At 34.9% G+C, this 17,245-nt stretch overlaps 1 protein-coding gene across 11 annotated transcripts in view; it reads left to right on the forward strand.

The window, feature by feature from the left end:
• RBMS3 (RNA binding motif single stranded interacting protein 3) overlaps positions 1-17,245 on the forward strand; it is a 1,178,968-nt gene that overhangs the window by 936,955 nt on the left and 224,768 nt on the right. For all 11 annotated transcript variants that reach the window (XM_036219807.1, XM_036219806.1, XM_036219804.1 and 8 more), the window contains one exon: positions 9,622-9,779. In XM_036219807.1, the coding sequence (XP_036075700.1) occupies positions 9,622-9,779 (158 nt within the window). The remainder of the gene's footprint in view (positions 1-9,621; positions 9,780-17,245) is intronic.

Here is a 17,245-nt window from a genome sequence, read left to right on the forward strand (position 1 = left end):
AAATAATAATTTTTTTTTTATGCACATGGCTCACTTTTAATTAGGAACCATCCTCTTGAAAGATCCGAATTTTTTCTTTTTCTATAATTTAATAATAATTACAGAAATAATAGTGAGTTACTAAGCTCCTATATATGTGGCACTCTACTAAATTTTTAGTTTATTATATCATCGAAATCTCACAATAACACTCCAAGGTTATTAGTATTAATATTTCTATTTTAAAGTTTAGAAAATTTGCTGAGAAATGTTAATAGCTAGTTAATGCCACAGAACTAACTGATGAATGTCAGAGTCACCATGTCACTGTCTGTTCACAGATTATTTCCACCCAATGTTTTTTGGAGGTTTATGAATAAAATTATATTTGTTGAAATTAAAATATATAAATAATTGAGGTCAGACTGAAATGTTTGGTTGTCTTTGGGCTTAACATATTCCGGGAGATTTTATATTTCAAGAATTAATTTTTTATGTTCATCATGTAGCTGAGACACCACGTAGAAACAGTTTAGATGGTCTAATCATGATTTTGAGAGAACTAGAATTTCAAGTGATAGATTAGAAGAACATGGCAATGTTTACATTCTTGGCTGTACTAACGCGTTAGCTAAGGAAATAGTTCTTTATTATTGAAATTTAGTTGTAAACTTTCCGCTAGGCTCAACTCTCTAAGGCAGGCAAGAATCATTGGCCTATCATGTTTGTGTCCTTGGGATTTAGCTCAATGGCCGGCATATACTGGAACATTAAATGTTTAGCGAGTGAATAAATAAATGGTCAATAGCAGTGATGTCAAAAATAAGTGGATGATCCATTTAATAAAGTGCCTTGAGTCAAGATATGTAAATCAACAAGTGATCTGGACTCGGCTTAGTGCCGTGACCCTAAGTGCCTCCAATTTTTCAAGTGTGCCAGCCTCCTAAGCCTCAGGTTTCCTATAGATAGAACTGAGCAGAAAACAAATGTATGCATTCCGTTTTCATTGATCTTCTAGGCAGTCTTGGTGAAACCATTTAACTCATCGTTGGACCACATTACAAATAAAACTTATCTCTTTCTCACTTATGAGTTTTAAGAAATTTATAATTCATATATGTGCTAAATAAAAGCTGGTGATGACGATAGAAGTCACTGTTTTAAAGGACAAAGTGGTTTACCTCATTCAAACACTTAACCCACTGTTGCACCTCCTCTTTGATGATTCTCTGCCAGGGTCACAGCGTTAACATAAGAAATGGAGGCATGAAGTAGCACCTAGCTAGGTTCCTTCCTGCCACCCCCTGCATTCTTGCACTGATAAATCATTTTTTTACTGTGTGATACACACACACACACACACACACGCGCGCGCGCGCGCATTTTCTCTAAAATGATGTTAAGGATCATAGGTCACCAAATGTTTTGCAGCCTATTCTGCTCTCTTTGGAAAGACAAGGATTTAAATCTAGGATGTGCCATCCTTCACAGAGACTGACAACGTTCGAAAGTACAGCTGAATTTATTTTTCTTTAAAAAAATGCTTGTATAGAGCTGGCTGTTTTCTGTTCCTCAGTAGCGTGTGGAACAAGCTTGGCTTTGCAAAGCCGGTTTCCCATGAAATTGACATTGGACAATTTAAAAATAAAAGTAGACTAAAGCAAAACCACAATGCAAGAGCAACATTTTATGTACAGAGCTGTGGTTATTCACTTTCTATAGAGTAAACATACATTTTTAAACGTATCCTTATATAATAGAAGTTAGAAGAAAACTAGCCAGGTATATTTTTCTTAGTAACTTGTGACATTTTATTGCTCCAGCCTTGTGAGTAAGACTTAACTTTGGACTTTCTTTTGCTACATCACTCCCTCAATGTGATTAAATGACGTCCATTCTTAGAAAGGTGGATTGTGCTGCCAGGTGATTTTATACATTGAACATCCATAGGAATCTATACAGTGATGTCTCCTTCACCTTGACCTCTCAGAACAAGTTGTGAGACAACCATTAAATATACCGCGCTGAATTTGAAATCTCAGGCCTATGATTTAGATAGATTGTGATTTGAGTTTTAGCTGCACTTGTTAGTTATGGGACTTTGTGCAATTACCTTGCTTTCTTACATGTAAAATGAGTTCATTAATTCTATCTATCTCGAATTGTTTTAAGGAATAATTAATTTAAATAACTTTAAAGCATAGTGCTTGGCACATAGTAAGCTTAAAAAAATATTAGATAATATTGTACTATAAAATGCTAATGATATGAATCCTAACAAATAATTTACATGACTTGATTGTAATAATCCTATTGTAGCAATGGTTATATGTAATATTGGCCCATGTAATATTTGGGACATATTTATACTAAAAATTTTTATTTATAGTAAATTCAAATTTAACTGGGTGTCATATTTTATCAGGCTGCTCTAATCTCGTGAGACATAGTGTTTGCCCCGTGAGCTCTGTTGCACAATTCCAATAGTCATCTTGTGCTGTGCTCTCAGAGTGTCGTTAATGTACAATACAATGAAAATGGTTGCCCTTGAGTGGAACTCCATGTCCTTAACATCTTTCACATCCCATTTGTGTGTGAGTGCCAGATATACATGTGGCCTCAGCAAGTCTAAGTTGTCATGTTTTAGGCAGAAGCTATAAAAATGGTCTGCATCTGTCGTTCTCTACTTGTATGTGTTGTGGCAATTATTCCAGAAGAAATGAATAAGGTACCATGATAAACTCATGGCTATATTTCTGCAATTCCATAATTCCAGTTGAAGGAAGGAAGATCATGGTCATTATCAACAGATCGGGTGACAATTTTCTATCCGAGAGTTCACAGCAGGCAGATAAAATAGATAATTCTGGAGAAGCCTTTCAGAGAAATGAATTAGACTCTGAGAAAATGTGGTGCGATTTGTTTACAATATTGAGTAGTTCTCTATAGTTTTGTTTCCTGTTCTCATTTTTGACTGTCAGGACCTGAGTACAAGACCATACATATTTGTGATATAGTAATATATTACAATAAAACTATAGAGAGATCTCAATATTGTAAAATGTTAATTTAGCATTTTCTCACAGGAGAAACCATCACGTCAGGGCTGATAACTGGTGATACTGAGCTCGAGTTCATGAGGTGCATGTGGAGGGAGAAGTCAAGGAAAGCCAGGAGTCCAATCTGGCCACCTGTTCCAGGACCACAGGTAATGCAAATTCAGTCATAAAGACTCGAGAGGCTCATTTAATCATTCACTGCTCATCTCAACTTGAGGCTGCGTGATTGATCTAGAAGTAAAAGCTCATCCCAGCCTTAAAGAACAGCACAAATGACTGATGGATAAGGTTGGGCCAAGCATCGAACCTGTTTTCACAGTCAGGCCTCCACTGAGTTTGTTATCCAGAATGAAACCCTCTGATTGAACTTGAGGTCATGCGCTCCAATTTCCAATGATGTGCTTAGGTGAAATCTGAAATAATTGAATGCTTCTCTTAAAATTTGTGTTTCTTAGGGAAATCGTTCTTGTTTATTTATTTATTTTTTAAGGAAGTCATTCTTACAGGTGCCTTGGGTGGAAAAAGTGGTAGGCAGCCTCTTCTAACCATTACCACGAGAAACTAGGGAAAGAGAAATCACCCTCTCTTATAGTGGAGAGAGAAGGCAATTGAAAACACAGGCCAGCCCTCATCACTGCTTAGTAAATGGGACAGAGGACACATTTATAAGGTATCATTTAGGTGCAAAAGCCTTCCTCTTGGTCATCTTTCTTTACTTTTCCCTTTGCTCTTTAATGCATTACCTCAGTGTATGTTTCTGGATCACCTATCTTAGGGGAAGACTGTGCTTCTCATTTTCAAAGGCCATGGCTATGTGGCTAGGGGATGCAGTAGACCTAGTGCGAAGGTCAGAGCTGAACCTGTGTCATTTTTTCCTAACAATACAGATTTGACAAAATTAATACATTATATTAGACTTCCTTAGGAAAAAAATGCATTAATTTATTCTATGAAATAGGCTCATACAATTATGGAGACTGACACATCATAAAATCTGTAGTCAGCAAGCCTGAGACCCAGAAAGAGCCAATGTTTCAGTTTGCGTCCAAAGGCAGAAAAAAACCAATGTCCCAGATTGCACACCATTAAGCAGGAGGGAAAGATCAACTTTTTGGTCTATACATACCTTCAATTGATTAGGTGAGACCCACCCACATTAAAAAGGGTGATCAGCTTTACTCGGTCTACTGATTCAGATGTTTAACTCATCCAGAAAACAGTTACATCCAAAATAATGTTTCCCCATCTGTCTGGGCACCCTTTGGCCCATTCACATTGGCAGATAAAATTAACCATCATACACATACATGACACTTAAACAAATATTTCTATAATGGTAAGCTTACTCCAGGTCTCATCTAGAGCTACACTTACTCCATAGCCATGTATCAAACATGCTGGCAGTATTGCTAGAAGGGTGAGAACATCTTTGTGCAAAGTTAGTGTTAAACTAGTTTTAAAACTTTGATGGTTTTCAGCTTGTTAGTACAGGAGGCTCTAATGCCCTGCTACTGTTTTCAGGGCATTATTAGCTTTTATTATCATTAATTTTTAAATTGCTGAAACATTTTAAAAAGACTTTAAAAAAAAAAGTTGCTCCTTTGCCTTCCCACTGATTTTCTTTTCTACAGGTAAAATCCAATAATAACAATATTTATAGGCAATCTCAAATTGGTATAGTGTAGTATTAAGAATACTAGATCAAGAATCACAAAAAAAAAATCCTTATAATATCATTTATTTGCTTACCAGCAGTGTGATCTTGATAACCCTTTTAAGATACCGGAACCAGCCTTCTCAACTGTAGAACAGAAATAATAACTCCTGCTCTTTCTACCTCATGAGGTTATTATAAAGGACCACCCGAAAGAAAATAACACTGAAACGCATTGAATATAAAACTCACTCTGTGTAAGATAATAATATTATCATCTTTAGCCTATATGAACATCCTTTTTAATGTATTTTAAATATTATACTCACATGTTTGCGTTACAGTTGTTTCAAACTTCAGAATATTCCTGATCTTTTATCACCACTACTCAGAATATTTCATCTTAAAATGGCTTTGTCCGCCTAATAGTTCAAAAATGACTATAAATTGACAGCATATAATTTTGTGATTAAAAAAGACTTGATAGCATATAAAATAAGCAAAAACCTAATAACAGTAAAACCCATAGAGAATTATATTTTGATGGAAAAAAATAGGAATGTAGTTCCCTAAAACAGGTAAAGTTTGTTCTATCAAATGGTACTTGTTTGTAATGTAATAAGCACAGAAATTGAGAGTAAGCATAAAAAACCTTTTATAACAATTTTGTATTAGCATAACATGTAATCTCAACGTAATTTTGGTCTCTTGAATGTAATCATAAAAAATTAAAACTCATATTTTGCATATTTTTAAAATTTACTTTATTTTCTATTAACTTATGTTTATCATATTTTACAAATCTTGGTCCATGACAGATTGAAAATAAAAATGGCCCCTACTCCAAGCAACTTGAGAAATATTCCTCTAAAGTATCTGATGCCAACAACTACTTCCTGAACATTTCAATGTAGTTTTGCCAATCCTGAGTGTTATCAGATTGTTTTCACATTTTTCTGCTACCTTTCTCAGAATCACGTGTATGTAATAGCCATAATGCATATCCAAAAAACACAGCCCCAGACATAACCTTTGATTTAGATATGAGCAATGACTTTTTATCCTCCATTTGTTCAGCAACCTTGAAATATTATAAAATTCTGAAGTTGTTTTAAACTGTTAAAAAACAAATGAGTGTCAATAAATCTTATTTTGGCAGTTTACATACACACCAAAAAAAAATCAAAAAAGTCTAGTCATTTTGGGAAAATGACTTATTCTTGAATGAAATGACTCATCTTTGTTCCCATTAACAATGCAGATGGTGTTTTTCTAACTTTTTTACCACCTTTTGACAAAACTAAGGAATAAATCAGGAAATCCCAATACAGGTGGAAAGATATAGAAACAGACCAAAATGGGTGAGTTGCTTATGGTGTCAATTAAATATAATAAATGTGTGAATTGTCATATACTTTTGTAAAGTATATGTATACTGCAGAGTATTCATTCAGTTACTATGTGTAAAATGCTGGCTAAGGCTAGGAACTCTTTCCCCTCTCCCCGCCCCATAGCCTTAACTGAGTAGCTAAAACTAATTGGTAAATTAGCAAAAGTGAATAAAACAAGGAGTTTTGAGATATTTATTTCTGTCTGTACTAATATTCCTTTGGACCACAAACTGCTGTCTGTTATTCATTGGACTTTAAAAGAAACAGCAGTGGTTAAGAACATTGGACCAGGTATAAAAGGACATGGGTTCTATTTCTAGTGTGTTACTACTTAGCTGGGCAACCTTGAGAAAGTCATACCCACTTCTCTAATTTCTGTTTTCTTCCATCTGTTAAATGATCAGTTTAAATAAGATGCCCCCTTAGATTCATTCTGGAGCTGAATCATCATAGATTTCACTAAGTTAAAAAAAAAAAAAAAAAAGATTTTTAAAGTTCTTTAAAATTGCAGTGATCACATGAGAATTTTTTTTCTGAAAAGTTAATAGGAAACTGCTCTTTGGTTCATAGTGTCCAAGAATCTTTTGAAAGTCACAATCTATTTACATAAACCTGATACATAAATAAAATTGAAAGTAAAAATATAAATACATGTATTATTCTAAAGTTCACTCTATGCAAAAGTTAAAATTTATCATCAAGTCAACAAATATATTCAAAACTAATACTGCATTTCATAGGACAGAATTACTTAATAAATAACACTTGCCCAACGCTATTTTTTTTCTGTGAATACAAATTAAAGAATGACACTGTCCAATGCTTTATTATCTCTGTGAATACAAATTAAGGAGTTGGCCTTACTGTTTGAATTTGGATTCAGAAAATAGCTTGCTGGGAAATCCCTTATGTACTAAGCTCTGTGTGTTTATTGCAAACCATTTTGAGAAGCTGCTATCCATTCTACACTTGGGGAATTTAGAAATGGATTTTAATCGTGACTAACTGGTGCACTGCTGCCTAGAGAAAATGAAAAGATCTGTACAGTATCCTGGAATAGGGTGGTTGGCTGCTTATAGCTATTTAGCTTGATCAAGGAGTGTGGAATGTTGGGCAAATTCTATTCACAGGACTGCCGTGTGTTGTCGCCCACTTTTGAGAAGCTCTGGGTTAACACAGGAATTCCCAAGCTATGAGACATGTATCTATCTCTCATGGAACTTGAGTTAATAGAGATGTGTAGGATCCAGAAATCCCATCATTAATAAAGTTGTTTTTAAGTCTTTCTCAATTCTGAGTCTTCCCAGGCAAAAAACTGTCTGGTGCTAGCGTGTTTCTCACACCTATTTTAATTACAAACCTAATTTGTAACTAAGAGAGAATCAACCATGAGGGTCAAATCCTTCTGCAAACAAACAGTTATGTAGTACAATTTAATAACATGGATTCGTTCCCTTTTTCACATTAGTCTGCTTATGCCAAGCATTATGGCTTTTTAGCTAGTTTAGTTATCTTTTGAAACTAATTGACTTAAGCCCAAAGGTATGTTGATTTAAAGAAAAATTTTTTGTAAATGAAATAATAGTACATGGTTGGCAAAATTTTCTAAAATGATATCCAAATGGTTGAAGCTTGAGAAACATCAAGCTAGTGCAAAGTACACTGAGTGAAAAATAGGAAACTTGGTCGATAAATATAATTCTAACCTCATCCCTAATTATTGAATTATCCTTGGACAAGATGATGAATCATCCACATTTCCACTTCCTCATTATCCAAAAACTATAATGACATTTGCCCAACTACCTTTGGAGTAACAATATGAAAATTAAGATCAAATAATGAGTAGTGAATAATATAAATGTGAAAGTTCTATGTGCATAAGGTTTGTTATTATGTATCTGAAACATCACATTTTCTTTTTTTTACTGCCCCAGAAGACAAACAAATAAAACAAAACAAAAATATGATCATTACAATTTAAGAAAAGATAATGCTATCTCTTTTTTCTCTCAGATCATGACATTTATTAGTGATGTGTGTGTGTAATGTATGTGTGTGTGTGGGGGGGTGCTGACTACATTTGAACATTTTCTGCATTTACACTAATTCCTAAATACTAAAGCCATGTTGTCTTTTTCTGATTGATTATGTTTATTTTTACTATTTTGCAAGGTGCTAAAAATGCTTTAAAACTAAACTATGTTTAAAAAATGAGCCTAATAATAAATCTTTTTCATCTCGAAGCATAATGAAAATATAAGGACTCATCTGAATATTTAGAGCTGTTAAAAATAATGGAGTTTAGTTTTATTCCAAAGTTGTTTCTTGACCTGAAATAATATTTGGAATTTTGTTTATTGTACTTTTTACCATGCTTAAAATATCTCTTCACAAAAGATATTTTGTTACACATTGTCATTTCTTATAGACTTCAGGATTTTTTTTTCCTCTAATTTAATTTCACTTATCCTGAAGTTGTTGTTTTGGTTAAAATATAATGGTTCAATGAAATATCTAATATATTTTAATGTTAATAATAATTAATTATGTCAGGTTTATGGCTGTTTTATTTTGAGATATACATACAACTAAGTTCCAATTTATTAATCCATTGCGTGAAATAGAGAACATTTATACACATAGAATTAATGCTTGCAATTGTTGTTTGATTTCCATTCTATTAAGCAAAGTTTATTTAAGCACTATTGCTGCTGAATTAGAAAATGATAGATATCATAATCTCATTTACATATAAATATTTATGTATGCTCTATGACAACAAGTCTCAAACTTGAGCAGTCATCAGAACCACCTGCTGGGCTTTTCAAAACACAGATTACTTGGCCCACCCTCACGTTTCTGATTCAGGAGTTCTGGGTGAGGCCTAGTAGTTTGCATTTCTGGCAAATTCTCCAGTGATGCTGAGGCTGATGATCCTGTTCTACGACCATAATTTTTGTTCCCATTAGTCTAGTGGAAGACAGTATGGCAGGACAGTGAAGCCTATGTACTTTTGTGATACCTCCATATTTTAGCTTTGGTTTTGACATTTATGAGGTATAACTTGGACAAGATAGGGATCGATCGTACCATCTATAAAATAGTAACAATTGTATTCATTGGGAATATTGAACGAAATATTACGTGTTTAAAACAATGCCTACCATGTTATGAGTACTCACCAAATGCAACATTATAACTAGTGGCCATGGTAGATAGAGTGGTAATGGTAGAAGTAGTGGTTAGTGGCAATAGAGAAGAATATATATATTTACCTAGTTCAATTGCAATAAATGTTTATTAGTCTCTTCTAAGGAAGGCAGAAAGATGGGTTTTCATCAATGATATTGTTTCTATGAAAAACATTCTGGCAAAGAAGGATTCAGTTAAAGGGAGTAGTGTCATAGTGAAAGAATTTTCAAGATGATGTTGGAGATTGGAGACTAGATTGCAGTTTAATCAAAAGTTTATCCATTTGTGCAACATGTTTCTCAATATTTAGAACTGACTGCATTTGTTTCTTTCCTTTCCTTAGCAACAAGAGCAAGACCCAACAAATCTATACATCTCTAATCTCCCCATTTCAATGGATGAGCAGGAACTTGAGAATATGCTGAAACCCTTTGGACATGTCATTTCCACAAGAATACTAAGAGATGCTAATGGAGTCAGCAGAGGCGTTGGCTTTGCCAGGTAAAACATTTGCTCTGTATATAACTTTCCTTTTAATTTCATTCCTTTCTAGGGCCCAAAGCAATAGAATTAAAAACAAACAAACAAACAAACAAACGACTTTATCAAACTGATTCTCCATATCTTTGCTTCAAGCCAAAAAATTCCAATGTAGTTATAAATATCTTTTGCTTGCTAAAATATGTACATAGAATGCTTATATGTATCTAGAGTCATAATGATATGCCTACTGAGTCTTTAGTCTTCTCTGTGTCTATAGATCAACAAAATCAGGTGCTGCCAATTCTGCTAGGGATAACAAACGTCCAGTACCCCAAAGCTAAAGACCCATGCTATCTCTGTGGTGAACAGTGCATCCAAATAGTTTTTCATTGATCTCCGAAGATTGAGATGATAGACTTTTTCAGTTAGCAGAGAGAGATGAGAAGAACTATGGAGAAACAGGAGTTCTTGGAAAGTCCCAAGGAACACAGAAATATAAGGGGAGGTCAAGGGGGCATTTGCATTTAAGAGGACCTAGCTGTGTGTTTTTGATATTTTACCCAACAGAAAAAAAAAAAAAAAAAAAAAAGCAGATTGTACTTTTTTCGTTGTCAGAAAAGGAAAAACGGCTTTCGCTTTCAACTTTAAGGGAATGTTTACAAAAGGGGGTCTCAGCCAGGAACAGAGTTAAAATAGTTGTACCTGCTGTGCTTTCATGAGAAACAAAGCTCAAGAAACCACAGAGAAAAAGAAACTGCTCAGTGACAAACAAGAAAAGTAAAATCTGCGTCTCCATGGCTTGGTGTATTTATGTGTCTCCAGCTGACTTAACATGGACGAATGTATGGCTGTTCATGTCGTCGGGAGGTCAGTCCATTGCAGACAGGTGTGTCCATCTATGAGGAATCCTGCCATCTCTTGGGAAACCATTCCAAACCAACGTCTGTTAACCCACTTTTGAAAGATAGCAAATCGTAATGTCAATGTTAACTGATTTCTAACTTGATTTCCCAGAGGTCATGGGCAGTGTCTTAAAATTCTTTGTATTCTCCACAATGTTCAATACATAGTAGACTGGTAGACATATACAAGATACGTGTTCGATTATTTTGAAGAGAAATAGGCAGAATGAAGAAAATCTTCCTGACGTGAATGTGTGCATGAGGCATACATTGTTAACTGTTGATTTTCATAGTTAAGGCAAAGCTACCTGTACCACCCAGATCTCTGAAATTTGCCAGTGTGGACATTCTTGGGTAGTGTAGGACCTTAGATCGGAAGTCTGACCAGAGTTATGCTTCACTTCACACAGCATGCTCATTTCTTTGGTTTTTCCCTTACCTCTCATCCCCCAAAATCTCTGACGAATTGTTTTTCTCTTTCATTTGTACTCCTGCTGAGAAAAGAACATATTTCAAATCAAGAGAACACATTTTCTAAGAAAATCTATGGTGATTTTTTTTTTAAACAACGAATTTTCCTTTTCTAGAGCTGCCATAACAAAATACAACAGACTAGGTGGCTTAAACGACAGAAATTTGTTTTTTCACAATTCTAGAGGCTAAAAGTTTAAGATTATGATGTCATTAGGTTTGGGTTCCTCTAAGGCCTTTCTCCTTGGCTTGTAGATGGCTTGTCTTCTCCCTGTGTCTTCAGTTGCTCTTCCCTTGTGTTCAAGTCCTAATCTCTTTTTAAAAGGAGATTGAACTAGGACCCACACATATAACCTTATGTTAATTTAATTAATGTAATGTAATATAAACCCCTTTAAAGGCCCCATCATCTCTCAATACAGTCACATTCTGATGTACTAAGGGTTAGGATTCCATCATATAAATTTGAGAGTAGGGAGAGTACAATTTAGCTCATAACATAAAAATTGGGCTGTTCATTTCTCTCATCTGTATCTTCTCTGTGCACTTTGAGTTTGCTTAAAATAAAGGTTTTACTTAAGTGTAGAACCAACTAATACACATTGTAAGGGGCAAAACGATAATCACGTGCTGTCATGAACGAGTAAAACCTATGACCTTTTTTTCCTTTAGGAACAAAATAAGGGTGAGAATTTTAAATTATTATTTTATGTCTGTTCTGAATGCAGCCCCTCACTCCTTCGGTTCATTTTGAATAGAAGCCACAAGTGATTCTTTAAAAATGCAAATGTGATCATGTCAGGGGCCTGCTGACTTCCCTTCCATATGGCCAGAATAACTGAATTTACAGACCTCCCGGACATCATTACCCCTGATATCGCTCATCTTCCTGGCCTTCTGTCTCTCTGCCTCATGTCCTAGACATAAGCTATCTTTCCTGACTGTTATATGTGAATCTTTCCTTGGCTTCTGCGTATTCATTCCTCAGATATCCCCTTAAGGGTCTCTTCTTCAAAGAAACCTTCACTGACCTTTAACTCCAACCTTCAGACAGTTAGATGCTCTTCTGTAGCTCCTGTCAAAGTTCTGTTTTTTTTTTTTTTTTAAATAAAATGTATTACAATCTTAATGAAGTCATTATTTAATTTCTGTCTTTACCTACTGGATAGCACATTTATTTAAGTCAAATTTTCTTTTTTATTGTTAAAGGGATGGATGGGTGAGAGGTAGATTACATAATTATCTTTCTAAGAAGTTCCTGAATGACTAAACTCCAAGCAATGGTCTTTTAAAACTTTGAGCTTTGGATATAAATTTTTAGTCAAATTCCAATATTGAAACTTAGGTTTTTAAATCATGCATTTTCTAGTTTCAGGAAGTGGCATGTGAATTGAAAAGGATAACCTAGGTTCAAGTTGAACCAACGATTTTTTTTATGCCTAAGAAAGCAAAAGAAAATATGAATCTGCTTTTTTTCTAAGAAGCCAGGAAACTGATGCAGAATTATTATTTCATTCTCCATATATCTTAGACCTGAAATTCCAAGGAACAGAATCCCACATGATTTATCAATTCCATGGAGTGAGAAAATAATTTTGATTATTTTATACATAAATAGATCTGCTCAAATTCCTACTTCCTCACACTTGAACATTTGATTTGCATTTTCCCAATGATGGCTATTGATTTAACTTGATCATTGACAAATTAACTCTCACACAAGTTTCCTCCTTTTAAATATATTATCTTTTTTTTTTTTCCACTCGGCCTTTCTCATGGAGAGTTCCCCCTCTGAACGACAAAACAGAGGTGATTGCAGCCACTATTTTCTCAAATCTTTGAAGGATAGTTACATAGCTAGTGAGAGAAGTTAATGGATTTTATGCAATGGGTGCTTTGGGACGGTGGTTCTCAAAGTAGAATTCCTAAGAAAGGAGCCCCAGCATCATTTAGGAAATTGTAGAAATGCAAATTTTTGAGCCCCACTTCAGCAGTGAGGTGGGGGAGAAACAAGTAAGGTATAGCAATCTGTGTTTTAAAAAGCACGTTAGGTGTCTTTGATGCTGTCCAAAATTTGAGAGACATTGCCTTAGGGCATTAGACTTGTTCTCAGAATCATCTGAAGGGCCTATAAAAATTCCAGTTGCTAGTCCTCATTCTTAGAGATTTTTTTCAAATGAAAGTGATTCCTGTTACTGTCTCTATTACACTGTACCCCTTTCTCAATGTATAAAAATCATGAAGCTCTCTCTTTCTGTTCCTCAAGGGTACGGACGATGCCATATTCTTTTTCATATTTGTCCTGGCACCTAGAATTGTGTCTGACACACATAATTGATCCCCATTAAATTTTTGATTATGAATAAATGAAATCTCTTTAAGTTTTTGTTTTTGTTTGTTTTTGACTCTAGCAGTATAGAGAGAGATAGCACTTGACAATAAGCCAATTTTGAAATTGGTGTCCTGAAATAATAGAGAAAACTATGGTAGTATCAGCCCACAAATTGTTTCTTCCTCTGAAAGTTCACATTGTCATAGACACTGTTAAAAGAATGTGCTTATTCAATTGGGAGAACAGCCATCCTGTAATAGTGCCTAGTAAATTGTACATATCTCTTGAATTTATGACTACCCCAATTCAAGAAACTTAAGTAATTTTTTCATCAGGTTTCATTTGAATATAACCATTGGTCACTTCTAACCACCTGAAGTGGTCCTTGATTCATATGCAAGAGATCCTAAAATTGTTTTGACTAAAAAAGAAAACCCCCATTCTTATTTTACTCTCAAGTTATACCTTAATCTTTTTGATAACCATCTCTTCAAAGTAAAGGTAGTATCTTCATTTTATATTTAAAACACTGAACTTCAAAGCATTGATTTGAATGCCAACAAGGCACATAGACAGCACAATTACAGGCTTTTCAGAGTTCCAGAAGCACCAGATAGTGTCTGAAATTACAGACGTTTTATTTTATTTTATTTTTACTCTCTTGTAACTTAAACCAATTTTGTAAGATCCACCACCCTCCAGGCAGCATTTTATAGCCAAGTCATAAACCTCTAAAAACAGAAGTTTATGGTGGGAATGCTGACAGTCAGACAGTCAGACCCACTACTGCAGAGCTAACGGGTGCCAACAGCCTACCTTGCCTTCCAGAGTGAGGATCAGAGCATAAATCAGCTCAAGTCTGGAGGGACATGACTGTGTGTTCATGTTATCCATTTCCCATTCCCAGAAACATGAGACCATTTGTCTAACAAAAATCACATTGAAAGAGTGTTATGAGAGGCCGGTAAAGAATGACTCAAAGTGGAGAAGGGATGCAGGGAGACGGGTAAGCATTCACAATTAATCCTCCTTCAACATCTGGAAACATAGACCCACTTTAAGAAATGCATTTACTGTCCCCTGGTGAGCTAAAGAGCGTGAGAGACTGCTAAGCACACAGACCTTTGTATTTTGTAGTATTTTCCACCCATCTTCAGTACCTTTAATTTGATTCTCATGGAGTTTTGTTTGAATGACTTTTAACACACGGGAAGCCCTGTGTCCTGCTTCTCCCTACCAAATGAGTGAGTTTGCTAAATAATCGCAGTACTTCTTTCTTTATACAAAGGAAAAAATTGATCATAGTTATAGGCAGACAAATATCAGGCTAATTAGTAAAACTCAAGCAAATTAAATATATTCTTTTTTTGAATTTTCTTTTAGTAACTTTGAATATCATTAAAATTTTATTGATTTACCTTCTACTGCCTGATACTACTTCCCTCTTTCTATCTTTTTCCACCTGGTAAAACGTAACGATGACTCTGATTCAGAATAAACATAATGAAAGCATAGGAATTTTAAGAATTGTAAAACAAATGCCAAAACTTCCTTTTTTAGGTAAATATATGTTCATTTAAAATGACCGGCTAGCCTATTAAACATATACCATCTGGAATATGTTTTGATCATATCTACATCAAGTTCATATTTGCGTTAACAATTTCTCCCCTGCCGTTTTGGCAATTCTTTTGCCATTACTAACTCAAACACATGGCACTAGGAAATCCAATGTGAGCAAAACAAAATCTTTAAAATGTAAACTTAGTGATTAGTAATACGAAAACTACAGCTGTGTTTGCACAGAAACAGGTTACAGTTGTATTTGCTGAGATCGAAGAAAATAAAGGCTGTTATTCCTTTTGGTGATTTTAATTCCTCTCCCAATCGCCAGCAGATGTGACCCACTGGAGCGTAAAGTCCTGGCCCACCTTCCAGCTTCTTCATGCTTTTTTATGTCACTTTGTTTACTTTCATCTGTTTCTTCTCATCACCTCTTTGTATTTCTTTTACATCAGAAAGTCGTGATCATGGCTACAGAAAGCAGAACATTTTGCTTTTTTTTCTATGCATTTGGGGACCTGGGTTTCAAAACCCAAATTAACCAACCAAACAAATAAATGATTTAAATTGAATCAAATAGTCTGTGATTCTGCAATCTCCTTGACTCAATTCTTGCTCTATACCTTTTTATACTTTATAAAAAGATAGAGAAGGAGCAAAAACATATACTTTATTGTTTTATTATTACAAAATTGAAATGACTGGATTTCAAAGACAGCCCTCTGTGGAACGGGAGGAGAGTTCTGAATATGATTTACCCATGTGAAACTGAGGTGGGAGAATTGTGTTACTGCAGGATTGGGAACGATGGCCATCCAGTGTGTTCAGAGCCTGTAAGATCTCTTTTCTCTGTACGTGCTCTAAGTGCACACTATGGCCAGACTCTTAGGCCATCCAAAGACTGTGCATTTGAGGTAGATTGTCTGCTTCCAGACAAGAAAGAGGAAAGATTTGCAAATCTCATTTGCACTGAAAGTGTGAGAGTCTCTTTTATTTAGCATCTTTTTTACATTCTCAGTTTTGCATGAGTTGAGCCAACCTACCTATTCTTTATACCTGCATGGTTATGAACACAGCTTTATGGGCCTGAAATAACTTAGCTTGAATCTTAGTTCTGCACCTCCTATCTGAATTCTTGGACTAGATACTTAAAGTCTCTGAGCCTTCTTTCCTGATATGTAAAATGCATTCATTCATTCAGTTCATCTAATAAATATGTCTAATATGCCAGTAATTATTCTAGATACAGTAATTCAGAAGTATATGCTAAAGAAAAATATCTGCTTCTGTAAACTGACATTCTACTGACTTGAGGAGATAAAAAGCATATAATCAAATAATAAAATATCAAATAATATCAAATAATTACTATCAAATAATTAAAGTATCATGAAAACAAAATAAAACATAGGGATACAATAGAAAATATGGTAAAACGAGGGGCTGGAGGTCAGGGACAAGAAAGCCCTCTGAAGAGGGGGCATTTAAAGGGGAGATGCAGGTGATAAGAAGGAGCCAGCCAGGAGTCTCTTGGTGGGGCTAGGGAGGGAAGAGAACAGGGCAGGCAAAGGAAAAAGGAAGTAGAATATCTTTGGTGGGGCCAAGTTCGACATATTTGGGAAGCAGAAGAAAAACAAAGTTGTTATAGTATAGGGGAAAGAAAAGTGATATAATAGATAATATCTAGGAATGAAATATGGCTGCAGCTCAGAGACTGATTAAAATTGATAATATATTCCAGTGGCATTTAATGGCAGATTTTTTTCTAGACCTGAGCATATTATAGTTCTTGATTTTTCCTTTATTTCAGTTTTAATTTTTTTAATTATTTTTTCCCCATTTCTGTACCAGAATTCCTTTTGAAAACATGAATCTATAATGCATCTAGACAAGGATATCAATCAGAGGTAGTCGGTTATTCAAGTGAGAGAAGCAGCTCCCAGACTGAGTGTAAGAAAACTTTTTCCCCCATTTTTCTTGAAACACAGCCTCCCAGATAATTTTGTTCCTCGATTATCAATAGTTTTAAGGTATAGCCATCAGGGTGCCGGCTGGAAACAGAATTTCACTATAAATGATTCAACTGAAGAGAGTAGAATAAAGGAGCATTTACAGAAATGGGAAGAGTTAAGGGAGCTGATGAAGAGATGTTAAGATGCCCAGAGATGAGCAACAGAAGGAAGCCTTTACTACTCTGAGAGATGAAGACAAGTGGA

This window comes from Rousettus aegyptiacus, unplaced genomic scaffold, assembly GCF_014176215.1.
Source record: "Rousettus aegyptiacus isolate mRouAeg1 unplaced genomic scaffold, mRouAeg1.p scaffold_m13_p_4, whole genome shotgun sequence".
Taxonomy (NCBI): Eukaryota; Metazoa; Chordata; class Mammalia; order Chiroptera; family Pteropodidae; genus Rousettus; species Rousettus aegyptiacus.